This window comes from Acinonyx jubatus, chromosome C2 (assembly GCF_027475565.1).
Source record: "Acinonyx jubatus isolate Ajub_Pintada_27869175 chromosome C2, VMU_Ajub_asm_v1.0, whole genome shotgun sequence".
NCBI lineage: Eukaryota > Metazoa > Chordata > Mammalia > Carnivora > Felidae > Acinonyx > Acinonyx jubatus.
Window position 1 is genome coordinate 106,193,091 of NC_069384.1, and position 15,521 is coordinate 106,208,611.

At 38.4% G+C, this 15,521-nt stretch overlaps 1 protein-coding gene across 3 annotated transcripts in view; it reads right to left on the minus strand.

Moving 5' to 3' along the window:
- The window catches only part of LEKR1 (leucine, glutamate and lysine rich 1), a 216,828-nt gene that overhangs the window by 40,056 nt on the left and 161,251 nt on the right, over positions 1–15,521 (minus strand). For all 3 annotated transcript variants that reach the window (XR_008297893.1, XM_027061551.2, XM_027061550.2), the window contains exons 12-13: positions 13,740–13,904; positions 10,771–11,070 (exon numbers count right to left, since the gene is read on the minus strand). Coding sequence is in view for 2 of the 3 variants with exons in the window: in XM_027061551.2 (XP_026917352.1) it covers positions 10,771–11,070; positions 13,740–13,904 (465 nt within the window). In the remaining variant the exon portion in view is untranslated. The remainder of the gene's footprint in view (positions 1–10,770; positions 11,071–13,739; positions 13,905–15,521) is intronic.

A 15,521-nucleotide genomic window follows, 5' to 3' on the forward strand; every position in this document is an offset into this window, starting at 1 on the left:
CAATATGGAAGGATAACGTAATGGGTGATGTGATGACAAGGGCTCTCATTAAAATAAAAATAAAATTCAATCCATTCACTAAAATTAAATTCACGTCTGAAAGGAAAGGAGTGGTGTTCTATGGAAAACATCCGTAAAGCAAGTCACCTAAAAGCTATTTTAGGCAAGTGACATTGCACTAAAGGAGGAAATGAAAAGGTGGAGTGAACTCAAAGATGTCCCCATAGCAAGTATAATGGGAACAAAGTGCCGGCCAACTCCAGACTGGACTTTGGAAAGGCTGCTGATCATCTTGGTCTGGGGCCCACTGCTCTGGAACTCATCCTTTTTCAAGCTATTAGCTTCCAGTACAAAGGACTATTTCTCTTTCTTCTGTTATTTCAAATCAGGAGGACCTCTGAACTGAAAACAGGCTCCAGAATTAGAACTTCTATTTTTGTATTTGCCATAAACACTGTGAAATCTCAGGTGAATCTCACAATATCTGCATATCCTCTGCTACTATTACCTCCTGTTTTAAAATTGAGATTATAACTCAGTTTTGTACAACAGGCAATTCAGATGTTATAATTTATTCAACCATGGAGTATCAAAATGGAAATAGAACACATCAAGTTTAGAGGATTGCTATTTCGAGGGTGGGGTGTGTGTGACAGGGCATGACAAGAGCACACATGGATGTGGCCAGAGCCAGTAAGGGAAAATTCCATCATGTGTGGAAAAGAATCACTCACTTGTGATTAGATTGCTTTCAGTGATTTAGGCAAAATATCTATCTTTTGGGGCTGTTTTTTTTTTGAAGGTTGTTTTTTTGGAAGAATTTTAATGTGTGTTTTCACTGAACAACGTAGGAAAATGTGTAAGATGGAAATTCAGTAAGATTGAAAATCTTGGGCAAACATGAGGCTAATTAGTGAAGCCCTAGCATTCTAAACATTTCAGGTAAAATTATCTTTGGTCATATTTTAGCATGGTAAAATGGTAAAGAAGGGGCAGTGGGGTTTTCCAGGCCAAATGCGCAGCGAATGCAAATGGCTGGTAGTGACAGTGGGAGAGGCACATCTTGGGATGACACATGGCTTAGTATGATTTGGATGCAGAATGAACAGGCAGGGAAGAGTGAGCAGGGTCTGATCGAAGAGGACTGTAATAACATGCTAAATATTAGAGTTTTAACTTAATTATGAGGGTCATATGGAGTCGTTGAAAGGTTTATTTCAAGCATGGGGCTGGCATGGTCAAATTTGCATTGAAGGAAGATCCCTTTGCCAGCTCTATGGAAAATGGCCCCAAGTGGGGCAAGAAAGGAAACAGGGAGGATCATAAGAGACCAACATTTTCACAGAGGAGGTTCCTATCCCCTGCACCCCTTGATTAGGGTGGTCTGGGCACAGGAGAATTAGTGTTTCTGGGTCCTAAAGTTCTGTTGATGGTGAAGAGCATTACCAGTAGAATATGTCTATAACATTTTCAGATGAAGGCCACTTTGGGCTTAAAATATGGCTTAATCACACTCCCACTGGGTAAGTAAATGTCAAAATGAAAATATAAATTAGCTTTCCATCTGTTTGAAATTTCTAATATTAAAAAAATGGCCAATTTCCCCCACTCTTTACAATGTAAAAGTAGTTTATTTTTGTGTTTGTTTTCATTTTTTTTTCCTTAGAGACAGCTGGATTGTTTTCAATTCCAAAGACAGTGGAAGAAGCAGGAGAAGGCTTTGCTGGGTAACCTGATCATTCTGAAGATGAAAATCCCATTTGTGATGGCAATCACTTGAATTTGGCAATTTGGGGGGAACATGCCAGGAAAGCAAGTCCTCAGTGAAGAATAACCACAGATGGCTGTCTTTTTTATGCTTTACGTCCAATGAGGTCTGAACCAGTCATGGAATGATCAGATTATAGTTTCTACCCACCCACACGAGATATATCCCAGGGTGAGTAGATGACTGGACAACTGGGTGGGGAGCCAAGGCAAAGGGAAACTGGAAAAGGTGTGGAAACCAGAAAGATGAGTAGGAGCTAGCAAAGGATGTGCCCAAACTTCCATTTATGGCTTCTGTTCAACTAATCTGATCAGCCCAAAACACTGCAGAAAAACAGAAGAGATGGCCCTTTGATAAGACAGGAATGAGAACCTGAATAGATTTCCAGGAAAGAAGTAAGATGGATGGTAGGCAGGCTGTTCTAAAATTGTATTTCTGTGCTCACAGACTTAATGGACACTGTGAAATAACTACTGCAGATATATTGAAACAGAAGTAGAAATGGGGAAATATAAACAACCCCTAGGACTAATATGCCTCAAGAGCAGATTTTCAGAATGGGGAGGAAGAGCCCTTGAAGGCACAGTGTTCAGGATTCAATTGTCTAAGTCAATAATCTAAGATTTAATTAGTATTAATTAAATACAATGGAAACAATTTCTCCCTATTTTTTCTCATTCTGTCAATTTTCTGGCATCTATACTCTGCATCCGGGCAAACTGTCTCCAACATGTAAAAGGCAGTCTTGCTTAGCTCTCCCTCTGCACTGCTGAAGCCTCTCAGTCTGACTGCCTCACTCCTGTCTGCCCCATGCCTCATGGTTAAGGTTCTCAGGTTGTTTGTTCACCCATCCTCCCTGCCAACCAATCCTAGGAGTAGCCCATGGTCACTAAAAGCTTTCCCAGTTCTCTCTCTGCTCCCTGTGGAGCCAGAAGTTAGAGAAGAGATTCATATGTTCTAATTTTATTTGGTCCCTAAATTGAGAACTAAGTGGTTCCACTAATTAACTAACTTAATTTACTAACCGGTGCTTTGTTTTCTCATAAATGGAATTACCAGAGAAATGTGTGCCATTTTATCTATATCAATTAAATATGTAAATATAGAAAATGCATATCCTTGGAGTGGCTCAGTGGGTTAAGTGACTGACTTTGGCTCAGGTCATGATCTCATGGTTTGTGGGTTCAAGCCCCGCATCGGGCTCTGTGCTAACAGCTCAGAGCCTGGAGCCTGCTTTGGATTCTGTGTCTCCTTTTCTCTCTGCCCTTCTTCTGCTTGTGCTCTGTCTCTCTCTCAAAAATAAAAAATAAAAAATTTTTACAAAATGCATATCCTAAAACTAAGCAAATCCCTCCTGCCAAAAAAAAAAAAGCTCTTTGCAAACACCATATCTACCTCAAATTTAATCTTTGACTTCACACAAATCCATCCTTGCCAGATTTATTAGTAAGCTTTCCTAAATAAATGGGTTTTCTTTTTTTTTTCTTAAATAGATTTTACATTTGAAAAATATTAGCCCCACATTGGGCTCTGCTATGAGCATGGAGCCTGCTTGAGATGAAAAAAAAAAAAAAAGCACTCCTTCACACTTCTAAGTTCTACCTCCAGGGAATAACTATTTTCAGGTTTTTAAGCTGTTTCTTGCAATATTTATTTCCATATTTCCATATTTCCATATTACATATTTCTATGTAATAACATTATGCAGTTATCTTATGGTTTTTCAGTTTTGAAGTCATTATCTAATGGCTTCATAGGATAAAAGATGAGGATTCAGCTTCTCATTCCAACTCCTAGCAGGTGTTTCTCTTTTTCCCATGAGCAGATATTCCTGTTCCCTGGGAGAAATTTCTATCACAATCTTGTTGAAAAATCTTCCCAATTTCCATCACAATTTTTATTTTGCTTTATATGATTATAGTATATAATATTATGTAGACCTGAGCCATGCAGTGTACTATGATTACATTTCCTTTCTGGCATGGCTTCCTTGCACAGTTAATTATTGTCCCACTATTTATCTGCTTAGGTTTCTGGGTTGTTGTTTACTTATTTTTCACCAAATCTACTTATATAAGTGTAAATATCCTTTCAGCATGTTCAAACACTCCATGTAATCTATCAGCTTCTCTTATATTGGAGACATACTTCTAAAAACCCTCCATTCTGCTGAACCCAGCCTGGTTGTTCTCTAAATCTGTTGCCCTGCTGTAATTCTCAGATTTCATCCTTTCTCCCTCTCTGACCTGAAAACTTCCTAAGAACTTATGTTTATCCTTAAGGTATAGATATTTCATGATGAAATGCTTTGGTGGAATGGCTTTACCATTCATTATGCTGAGTGGACCCTTCTTCCAATACAGAAGTGTATGTCCTTCAGTACTTAGATTCTTGATTAGTTTCTGCACTAATCTTTCCTCCACTTTCTCTGTTCTCTCTTTCCAGAACTCCTCTAATTTTCTTTTCTTCTCTCCATCTCTTTGTTTTTCTCTTCTATTTTCTGGGAGATTTATTCATCTTTATCATCTAACCCAAATATTGAATTTTTTACTTTAGTTCTTATATTTTAATATTTATTCTTGTTCTTTATTCATAGCCTCTACTTATGTTCTGTGGATGCAATATCTTTTCTTTTCTCTCTCAGGACATTAATTGTACTCTTTTTTGAAGCTCCCTGCATGCATTATTTTGTATCTTTTTCTTCTGAGTTGCTTTTTTTTTCCTTCTGAGTTTTACTTTGATCCTAGTTTGTCTCGTATTTGAGGTGTTTCTAAAACATTTGATGATCTTTGGCTGTTGACGTTTAAAAAGGAGTCTCCTAAATGTTACTGGAAGCTCTGTGTGTCTAGGTGAGGGCTTAATGACTGGTATACTTCTTAATGGGTAGATTAGACATGACTATTGCCATTTCACTGGGAGACCCCAATTGTCAATATCCATAGATCTTTTTCCTCTCCTCTCCTCCTCTCTCCCCTCCCATCCCCTCCCCTCCCCTCCCCCTCTCTCCTCTCCTCTCCTCTCCTCTTCTCTTTTCTCTTCCTGCATTTCTCCAGAGAAGATTCTCCCAATTTCCTAGCTGTTGATATATAAACCTAGTTGTCTATTCTGGGAAGTAAGTGGGTAAAGTGGTTCAAGAGGTCTCACTCTGAGGTACAGACTTTCATTCTAGCCTTATCCCACAATCTGCTCTTCTGTATCCTCAGGTCCAAAGCCTCTTACATTCAGGTTTTTCTAGAGTATAAACCTTTGGTATACTGCCAGGATGGTGGGTGAGGTTGCTTAGGGGTTAGTGAGGGCATCCCAGGATCTGTCTGTTCCTTTCGCAATTATTCAAACAATCCTGTTTTCAGATCCACTCCTCTCCCTCTTTCAGAAGTATCTGGTGTCTCCAATCACTGAGTCTTTCCAGCATTGTGTCACATAATTGGATTTGCTCCTTTTAGGGCTCCACCTCACTTCCCCAATACCCACAGGCATCAGGTTTCAATATCCTACAATCTACTAATTACCTCTCAACACTGCTTTCTCAGTTTTCAAAATTTGATCAATGTTTCTTTCATCTAGTGTCAACTCCTTCCTCTCCTGTTCTCTTTTCCTTATGGATATATTCACTTTTTATTAATCTACTGTAATTTTAGTGATGTTTTGGGATTACATAGATAAACATATGTATTCAATTTTCCATATTTAACCAAGAGCATTATTATTATTATTATTATTATTATTATTATTATTATTTTTACTGTTTTTATTTATTTTTGAGACAGAGAGAGAGAGAGAGAGAGACAGAGTGCAAGCAGGAGAGGGGCAGAGAGGCAGACACAGAATCCAAAGCACGCTCCAGGCTCTGAGCTGACAGTACAGAGCCAACGCAAGGCTCAAATTCACAAAATGTGAGATTATGACCTGGGCCAAAGTCAGACGCTCAACCCTCTGAGCCACCCAGGTGCCCCAAGAGCATTCTTTTTTCTTTTTGAATGTCTTTCATCTTCATTAGATGGCTACAGAAACTGATATTTTAAAATTTCTGTCCCATTGTTTTCCTTACTGATAATCTTAAGACAACAAAAATATTGAACTTCCTTTGGTAGTTCCTTTCTGTTTTTGTTTTGGGTTCCTTTTGAATTTACCACATTCTTCCTCTGAATTACTGAATTACAACACGTAATTCTCTGTCAGTGCGGCTGGGCCACACTGTCATGACAGGACTCACATGAAGCTAGTAGGAAGGAAAACTGGCAGCAAGAAGCATGTGACTAGTTTAATCTGTTTTTAAATGATGTTCTATTCCCTAACATATTATATTTCTTTTTGAATTCTTTCTTCTTTTAAAAAAATATTCCCTTTTTTTAGGCGTGTCTTTTCCCTATGAAGGATTTTCATGGGCCCCCTTTCAACATTCACATTTCCCATACAGCTCTACTTTCCATTTTCTCGCCTTTCACCTGCATCTTTTGTTGCTAAACCTTCTTGATCCTGGTGTTCCTGTGGATGCTCTCCAATCATCCGGCTCCATGCAGGAATGCCCATTTGCCCTTTAGAGGCTCTGGCTTTCCTCCTATCCTTAAGAACATTCTTCATACAATTAAAAACAAAGTCCACCCATTCTCTGGCCTCTTGAAAGAGAGCAGAGCTTTCCTGTCTTTAATTAGCTTCTTTATTAGACCAAAAATTTATCTTCATTCTAATGACAATTTGTCCTTCACTTTGTCCTTTTTTCTCCAGAACCTGACAAATTTCAAGTATCTGAAATGTGTGATCAAAATAATAGTGTTTTTCACTGTATAAGCTACAGCCCCTATTCTTTCTGGCTCATAAATCCTACCCCTTTTATTGTCTCATTCCCTATTTTTATAGGAATATTCTGGGTTTTGGTATGCTTAACCAGAGAAGCAGCCTTAATTATTTATTCTTATAGTTCAGTGTCAATTATTTAACTTCGAAAGGAAAATCTAATCTACCTCCCCTCCTTCCACCCCAGCTAAAGGAAGTCTGTCCCTAGGCATGTCCTTAGGTAACTTTACTTTTGGAATGATCCTTTTCTATTCCCCAGTACTGATCAATGATCATTTAAGTGCCAACCCCATGTTTTGTATATCTCAAAAGTCTACATTAAAGAAAAAATAAAACTTCATCTCTAAGTAGTTTCCTTTTACAACTACTGAGCAGAAAGTGCTCCACATGTAGCTCCTTTGGCTGAAAAAGAAATTCATTCTTCACTTTTAATCTAGGGTCTCTTGCCAAAATTACCTCTAGTGGCCTGGCCCTGAGACTGGCAGCCTCTAGGATGGCTCCCAGTTATCCCCACCCTCTTGCTTATTCACATCCTTGTGCAATCTCTTTGCTTTGAATGTGAGCTGGACTTACTGACTCATTTATAATGAATAGAATTTAGCAGAAGCAATGGGATGTCACTTCTGAGATTATGTTACAAAGACTGTAGCTTCTATCTTAGACACCTCTCTTGCACTCTCATTCTTCCTCACTTGGTGCTCTGAGCCAACCCAGCTGTTGTTGTTCTACGTAGAAGTCCTTGTTGTAAGGAACTAAGGGAGTCCTCCGACCAACAGCCAGCAAGGTGCTAAGGCTCTCAGCCCAACAGCCATAATAAAATAACTCCTGCTAACAACCACAAAGTGAGTCTGAAAACAAATCTTCCTCTAGTTGAGCCTTTAGACAAAACTGTATGCCTGACTACCTGACACCAACCTCACAAGAGGTCTTAAGCCAAAAGTACCTAGCTAAGTCAAATTCAGAGCCCTGGCCCACAGAAACTGTGAGATAGTAAATGCTTGTTGTTTGAGAACACTGAATTTGAGAATAGTGGATTGTTCAACAAGGGATAACCAATAGGCCCTTAAAGCCAATTTTTAAAGATTTCAGTCTATGCTTTTTATATAAGTTTCTGTTTAGGGGCGCCTGGGTGGCTCAGTCGGTTGAGCGTCCGACTTCAGCTCAGGTCATGATCTCACACTCCGTGAGTTCTAGCCCCACGTCGGGCTCTGTGCTGACAGCTCAGAGCCTGGAGCCTGCTTTGGATTCTTTGTCTCCCTCTCTCTCTCTGCCCCTCCCCTGCTCATGCTCTGTCTCTCTCTGTCTCAAAAATAAAACAAAAACAAAACAAAACAAAAACAAAAACAAAACATATATAAGTTTCTGTTTAGGTCATTCTTTCCTCTGGATGTCAATGTAATTACTCATATAAGATTTTCTTATGCACAAAAACAGACACATAGGCCAATGGAATGGAATAGAATAGAAACCCCAGAACTAGACCCACAAACGTATGGCCAACTCATCTTTGACAAAGCAGGAAAGAACATCCAATGGAAAAAAGACAGTCTCTTTAACAAATGGTGCTGGGAGAACTGGACAGCAACATGCAGAAGATTGAAACTAGACCACTTTCTCACACCATTCACAAAAATAAACTCAAAATGGATAAAGGACCTGAATGTGAGACAGGAAACCATCAAAACCCTAGAGGAGAAAGCAGGAAAAGACCTCTCTGACCTCAGCCGCAGCAATTTCTTACTTGACACATCCCCAAAGGCAAGGGAATTAAAAGCAAAAATGAACTACTGGGACCTTATGAAGATAAAAAGCTTCTGCACAGCCAAGGAAACAACCAACAAAACTAAAAGGCAACCAACGGAATGGGAAAAGATATTTGCAAATGACATATCAGACAAAGGGCTAGTATCCAAAATCTATAAAGAGCTCACCAAACTCTACACCCGAAAAACAAATAACCCAGTGAAGAAATGGGCAGAAAACATGAATAGACACTTCTCTAAAGAAGACATCCGGATGGCCAACAGGCACATGAAAAGATGCTCAATGTCGCTCCTCAGCAGGGAAATACAAATCAAAACCACACTCAGATATCACCTCACACCAGTCAGAGTGGCCAAAATGAACAAATCAGGAGATTATAGATGCTAGAGGGGATGTGGAGAAACGGGAACCCTCTTGCACTGTTGGTAGGAATGCAAATTGGTGCAGCCACTCTGGAAAACAGGGCGGAGGTTCCTCAGAAAATTAAAAATAGACCTACCCTATGACCCAGCAATAGCACTGCTAGGAATTTACCCAAGGGATACCGGAGTACTGATGCATAGGGGCACTTGTACCCCAATGTTTATAGCAGCACTCTCAACAATTGCCAAATTATGGAAAGAGCCTAAATGTCCATCAACTGATGAATGGATAAAAAAAATTGTGGTTTATATACACAATGGAGTACTATGTGGCAATGAGAAAGAATGAAATATGGCCCTTTGTAGCAACATGGATGGAAATGGAGAGTGTGATGCTAAGTGAAATAAGCCATACAGAGAAAAACAGATACCATATGGTCTCACTCTTATGTGGATCCTGAGAAACTTAACAGAAACCCATGGGGGAGGGGAAGGAAAAAAAGAGGTTAGAGTGGAAGAGAGCCAAAGCATAAGAGACTCTTAAAAACTGAGAACAAACTGAGGGTTGATGGGGAGGGAGGGAGGGGTGGGTGATGGGTATTGAGGAGGGCACCTTTTGGGATGAGCACTGGGTGTTGTATGGAAACCAATTTGACAATAAACTTCATATATTGAAAAAAAAAAGATTTTCTTTAAATTCTTCTTTGAGAGCAGGTAATGGCAGCTGTCAGTCTTGTTCCTAATTGCATATATAGGGCCTAGCACCTGGCCCCTGGATAGATGCTCAATATATATTTATTGGATTCAACACTTCTATTTTTTTTTTACATGTCCTAGTGTATAGGTTACTCCTCAGTTTCCATATTGCCATGTCTTTGGATATTTAAGAGTTAGAAAACCTGCCAGTCTAACTGCCTTGATCTCTCTTTCCTTTAACCAGTTGACCCTCCTTTAGAACTTCAACACTGCTGTCTCATTTGAAGCAACTCTGTATCGCCTCTCTCCTTTGGGTTTCTCCAGCAGAACCAAGTCCATGTGTGCTGTCCTTTCCCACTCATGCCAGGACTGGTGGAAGCAGCAACCTTGATGAGGGAGGCTATGCTATTGTGTGTTGGCAGGAGATGCTCAATCAGCTGACTCCCTAAACATCTGGAGAAGCAAGTAGCATGTTTATTGGTATTTTGAAAGAAAGAAAGAAAGAAAGAAAGAAAGAAAGAAAGAAAGAAAGAAAGAAAGAGCAAAAGAAAGAAAGAGCAAAAGAAAGAAAGAAAGAAAGAAAGAAAGAAAGAAAGAAAGAAAGAAAGAAAGAAAGAAAAAGAAAGAACAAACAAAGGAGGGAAGGAAGGAAATGAAGCCTGGCAATGTTGAGTGCTAAGCCTGAGGGTCACTTTGAAACTTAGAAGCAGAATCACTAGAACTCAGGTTTCCTGAAACAGGAAACATCATATCATGGAGATTCAAATAGAATCTTGGCTCTGCCATGCTGTGTGACCTCAATTGCTTTGCAGTTCTGAAATAAGAATTCATTAGAAAACAATTTCAAATCAAAATAATTCTATTCCAGTTTAAACAAAAATATTGCTGAAATAATCATGCATACATAAGAAAGAAGACCAACTCATGTACATTATGCTATAGTTTAGGTTGACAGAAAGATAAAGCCCTAAAGAGAAATTACTTTCAGAATATATTGTCCAAATTATTTTTTGAACGTAAGCAGCAAGTGCTCTAAAAGTTTCTTTGGCAAAGACTGAATGTCAAAACCAGTAAGACATAAATACGCAAAGATTTCTAGTCTTAGAAGTTTTAAATGGTTTTTGCAACACAGTAGAACTGGGTGCTGAGGAAACCATAGAGATCTTGTAGTTCAGTGAATTTCATTTTACAGAAAAGGAAGCCAGGTGAAGAGAGGTTAAGTGACTGCCTAGTTAAGGACACAGCCAGGATGTAATTCCAGGTTCCTGACTAACAGTCCTCAACTGCATGACACCAAGCTACCTTTGATGTTTGTTTGTCTGTTTACTTTTTGAAAGAGTGTGTGCTCTTTCACTAATCACAGCGGCACCATCGTCTGCTTCCTACCTGTTCCTGGGACTGGTTAAACTGCTGCATCAGTTGTGTTTGTGCCAGCATTACTCTATCTAGCTCATCTGACTTCAGCTTCATTTCCTTCCTCAAGTCCTCTGAAATGGAATCGTTACTGTCAGTTTCTTTCTTCAGGCGGGCTTTAAATTCTGCAACCAAATTTTTAAGGTTTTCAATTTCTTTCTCCTTTGATTCAGAATCTTCAGTATGTCGGATACAAGATTCATGGAGTTTTTCTTCAAGGGTGGCCACTTCCAGCTTTAGATCTCTAGTAGCACTTGCGATTAAATCAGATATCTGTAAGATAAATCTTGTATTAGTTTGTAGGCAATATCTCTAGGCAACCAAAGAGTCCTTATGGCTTTAGGAGGTTTATTCTAAACAATCAGTGTGCTCTTCTTATCAAATGAAAACAAATCCTATGACACTATGTAGGCCTCCAAAATTTTCTTTTTAAAAGTTAAGACTAAAACCTATTTTTACCACCTTAAATGGAATTGCATTAATCACTTGGGCATCCTTGGAAATATACAAATCTTTGTGTCCGGATTGAGCTACCAAGGACAGCTCAAGTCTTGATCCACGTACCTGTCTGGATTCAGTGTGGGGTGGCTTTGGGACCTAGAAATGCCTGATGTTTGGGGATGCACATAGAGGAGCACCACAGTTATATTCTATTCATGCTATAATTATAGTAAGTTTTGTTTTGACATATATTTCTTCTTTCTTATATATGATGACTGGAGATGCCCTCAGGTACTATACCTCTAGATCAGCACTGCCCAGTAGAACTCTCTGTGATGACAGAAATAGTCTGTGATGTCCAATATGGTAGCCACTAGCCACCTGTACCTACTGACATACTGACAGTAGTATGTCAGTAAATGTTTAGCAACTGATGCACACACACACAAAAAGCCAGATTTGTATCTAGTCTCCATGTAGACTCCGTGTGGACTGGGTGTAAATACTCTCACCACAGCCAATTCCAAGGTACCAAGGTGACATAACCAATTGCTGAGTTGGGAAGAGAGGCCAACAAAAAGGCTCTGGCTTGCCAGTACTGGCTAGTGAGCATTTAGAATGTGGCTAATGTGGTTGAGGAACTGAACTTTAAATTTAAATTTTAATTACTTGAAATTTAAGTAGCCACATATGGCTAACATATTAGATTGTACAGTTCTAGAGAATACCAGAATACTTTGCAAATATACTATCTCTCAGGTGGTACTTCTAGATAAAGAGATGAGAGAATGAGAGATAAAGAGAGAATATGAGGAGCTTTTCCTTAGAGTCATGAAAGTCTTTAGAAGGGAAAAGACTGCTTGTTTTCTTTCTCCTTAAAAAACAAAGAACAAACCAGGAAGAGCAAAGTTGCTTCTGATGAAACATATCCTTATTATTTGTGCTACAGATATTGTCACATTATAAATATTAGTACAACAAGAAACCAGTCCATGAAGAATCTGGAAAACATTCATAGACCAAAGTTCCAAGGATTCTGTGAACTATTATTTACGAGTAATGCATCCAAAATTTGTTTCAAATGTTAAATTTACATTAAGAATAACTTTTGCAAGAAATCTATTCACACTTAGTAACTTGAAAAACTAAATTAATATTCCATTATATTCAATTAATCCAGGAAGGAAGAGGATCATTGCTAGGTCTGAGCAGTCGTTTCCATCATCCAAAGGAGAGCTGACACTGAAAAAGAGCAGGTTATCTTTGGGACAGGAGACTCACAAAGCCACAAATATGTTTTGATTTTTTCAAAACAGGAGTCAGCATTTACAAATCAAGAGAATTCAATTAGAAAATCTGGATTTATGACTTCTTTTAAAAAACTATAACTCTTGGCAAGTTGGGGCCTGCCTTAATAGGCTTCTTCTGGAAGAAAACTAGTATAGGAGAGGCAGAAACTTGGGTGAGCTGAGATTCTAAGCTTTCAGCTATCAGCTTGGAATCTCTCAAGTGCACCATTGTCCCAACAGGATTTCACTTACAAAACACAAATTCAAAGATAAAGTTATTAAGAGTTTCAAGACAACATTTGGAGAGCATTAAACCCAAGAGGTATGAGGCATTTCTGAGTGTGGGCCCTGTGACACTGGACTTGCCATATACTCACGTAGCTGGCCCTGCCTATTGTTCACAGCGCTCTTGAAAAGGCTGTACCATATCTCCTGTTCACTGAAGTAGAGGCCATTAAGTCTCATTTGATGCCTAATTTACACAGACTGTTAATGAGTTTATTCAAAGTATGGTTTCCCCACTGGGTCTTGGTTAATATACACACACATATACATACACACGAACACATACGTATATACACAAACACATGTATATATATATGGTGCTCAGGTCTTATAATAACAGGACAACCTTAACAAAACCTTAAATTATGTTTAGGGGGCACCTGGCTGGCTCAGTCAGAAAAGATGCAACTCTTGATGTGAGATTATGAGTTCAAGCACCACACTAGGTGTAGAGGTTACTTAAAAATAAAATCTTCAAAAAAATTATGTTTAGCACACACTGTTTCAGAAATTATGGAGGTAGATTACATTTTTAAATATTTCCCTTCATTCAAAATGTCTAGAATTGAAAATATTTGCAATTAAAGGAGACAGGCTTTAGTTGTTGGGAAAATATTAATTACGTAAAACATCTCCTTATCATTTAATGTTGGATATTTGAAGTGTTGGAATATTTAGTCATGCTAATTATTAGTTATAAATTTATGCTGCCTAAAAAATAAGTTTATTGTATGCTGATATGATTTATTTCAGCTACTTATTCTGGAAAATAGCCAAACCATTCTACCCATGTAGCTAAAAGCAAGGCACAGTGACTATGAGGAGAGCTACTTGAGTTATAAATATTGTACAGTGTTCTTACAAGGAAATAACCAACATCTATAGTTTGAAACCCATTAGATAATAATGAACATCATAATGACAGACCTTCATTTTTAGTTCCTCTTGTTCTTTCTTATATTTACAGATTATTTCTTGATGTTTTTCCTTTTCAATATCAAGTTCCAGTTTAGCTTCTGCTTTAAAAAGCAGAGCTTGCTCCTCAAACTCAACTAAATGCTGGGCTCTTTCCTTGGCAAGTTCAGCTTCAATCTAGAAAATAGTATTTGCCACACATTTAAAACCATTTGACCTTAAGAAAAGGAAATTAAGCTTATTTTCAGACTTTAATTAAACAATTTTTAATTCTAATATTAATTGTTTCATTAATTGATTTTTTTAATTCTAATATTTAAAAAGAATCTGACTCAGAACTTAACCCAGAAAAAAAAATGACCTTGGGTCAAATATTTCAAGATCTTCTAAGACCTTCTAAGCTTTTAAAATGAGTAGAGAAGTTAAAACAATATATTCTGACAGTTTTCAGAAATACTAAAGCTTAGTGTTCTGTACCTTTGTATTATAAACCCAGTCCTTGCCAGAAACCCTATAAGAAAAAATTAAAAAGATTTTGAGCCCTTCAGACTGAGGTCTACTGAAAGCTCAGAGGAGATATAAAATAGAAATGTTGAGTTTTTAAATGATCTTTTCTTGATGAGACCCCAGAAAGTTCTGTAGTCACAGATTATCATTTTAATGTGACTGAGGCCAGAAGGATGATTAAGGTAAAACACAGTCAAGTCAGTGATGACTGTATCCATATTGGACCCAGATAGAACCATAGCACTGGAAGGGACCGTAGAAATCCCCTGGTTCCATTTCTCAAGCTTCCATGAATTGTGGAAAGAATCAGCAAGGGTTTTGGATTCAGATGGAACTGAGTTTAAATCCTGGCTCTAAACCCTTGGCTCTGCCACTTTCTAGCTGTATAATCTTAAATTGTGACTGTAACCTCTCCTGGTGGAGTTACAACCAGTTCCCTTGGGAATCATTATGAAGATTAAATGGGACAAAACATCTGTGTAAAGTTCTAGCATGAGCAGGGATTAAATAGTCAGTGAAGATTACTCCTGTGCTGTGACCCTTCAATCTCTATCACAGAATCTACACTAACCATTGTCTGCTCTGTGCCTCAACACCCCTAGAAACCATAACTCACTCCTTCCCAGCAAGCATTTCCATTTTCAGACAGCACTAAGCATTAGGCAGTTTTTCCTTTAGTTGAGCCAACATCTCTCTCCCTGTGGTTTTTAACCACTGGTTTTGGCTCTGCCTACTGGAGCAAGAGAGAGAACAAATCTATGAGTACTGGAGTCATTCTGGCCTAGTCGTTCATCTAGTGAGATTAGAGAATCCCAGTGACAGGCTGGCTCTAGATTTACATTGTGCCATGATTATAAATTCTTAGAAGGAGTAAATGCCAGATAACTTGGGAGAAAAACTGTCAAATCTGACTTACTGTGACTCTGTGATTCAGACCACTATACAAGGAAGACAGAGGTCAACATGAATTTCTCAGGGAAATACTGAAACCTGGGTACCAGGAAACAGAAAATTTGCTAAGAAAGTTAACAGAAAGTCCTTTAAATTAAATAAAATGCAGATAGAAGACTAGCCCCAGTGTGGGGTCAGTAGAGTTTATTGCACTGGTTAGAGGGCTGAGCATTTCCTTTAAGGAAAAACAATTATGTTTATACTCAATGCAAGGAGTTATTCTGGTTCTCTCAAAGTAAGTTTGTGGGTTGTTTGGGGAAAAGGATGCTAAGGATCATTTAGGAACGTGATAGAATTGCTCATTTGTGTTGTGTTCACACTTCTAAAGACAAGGAA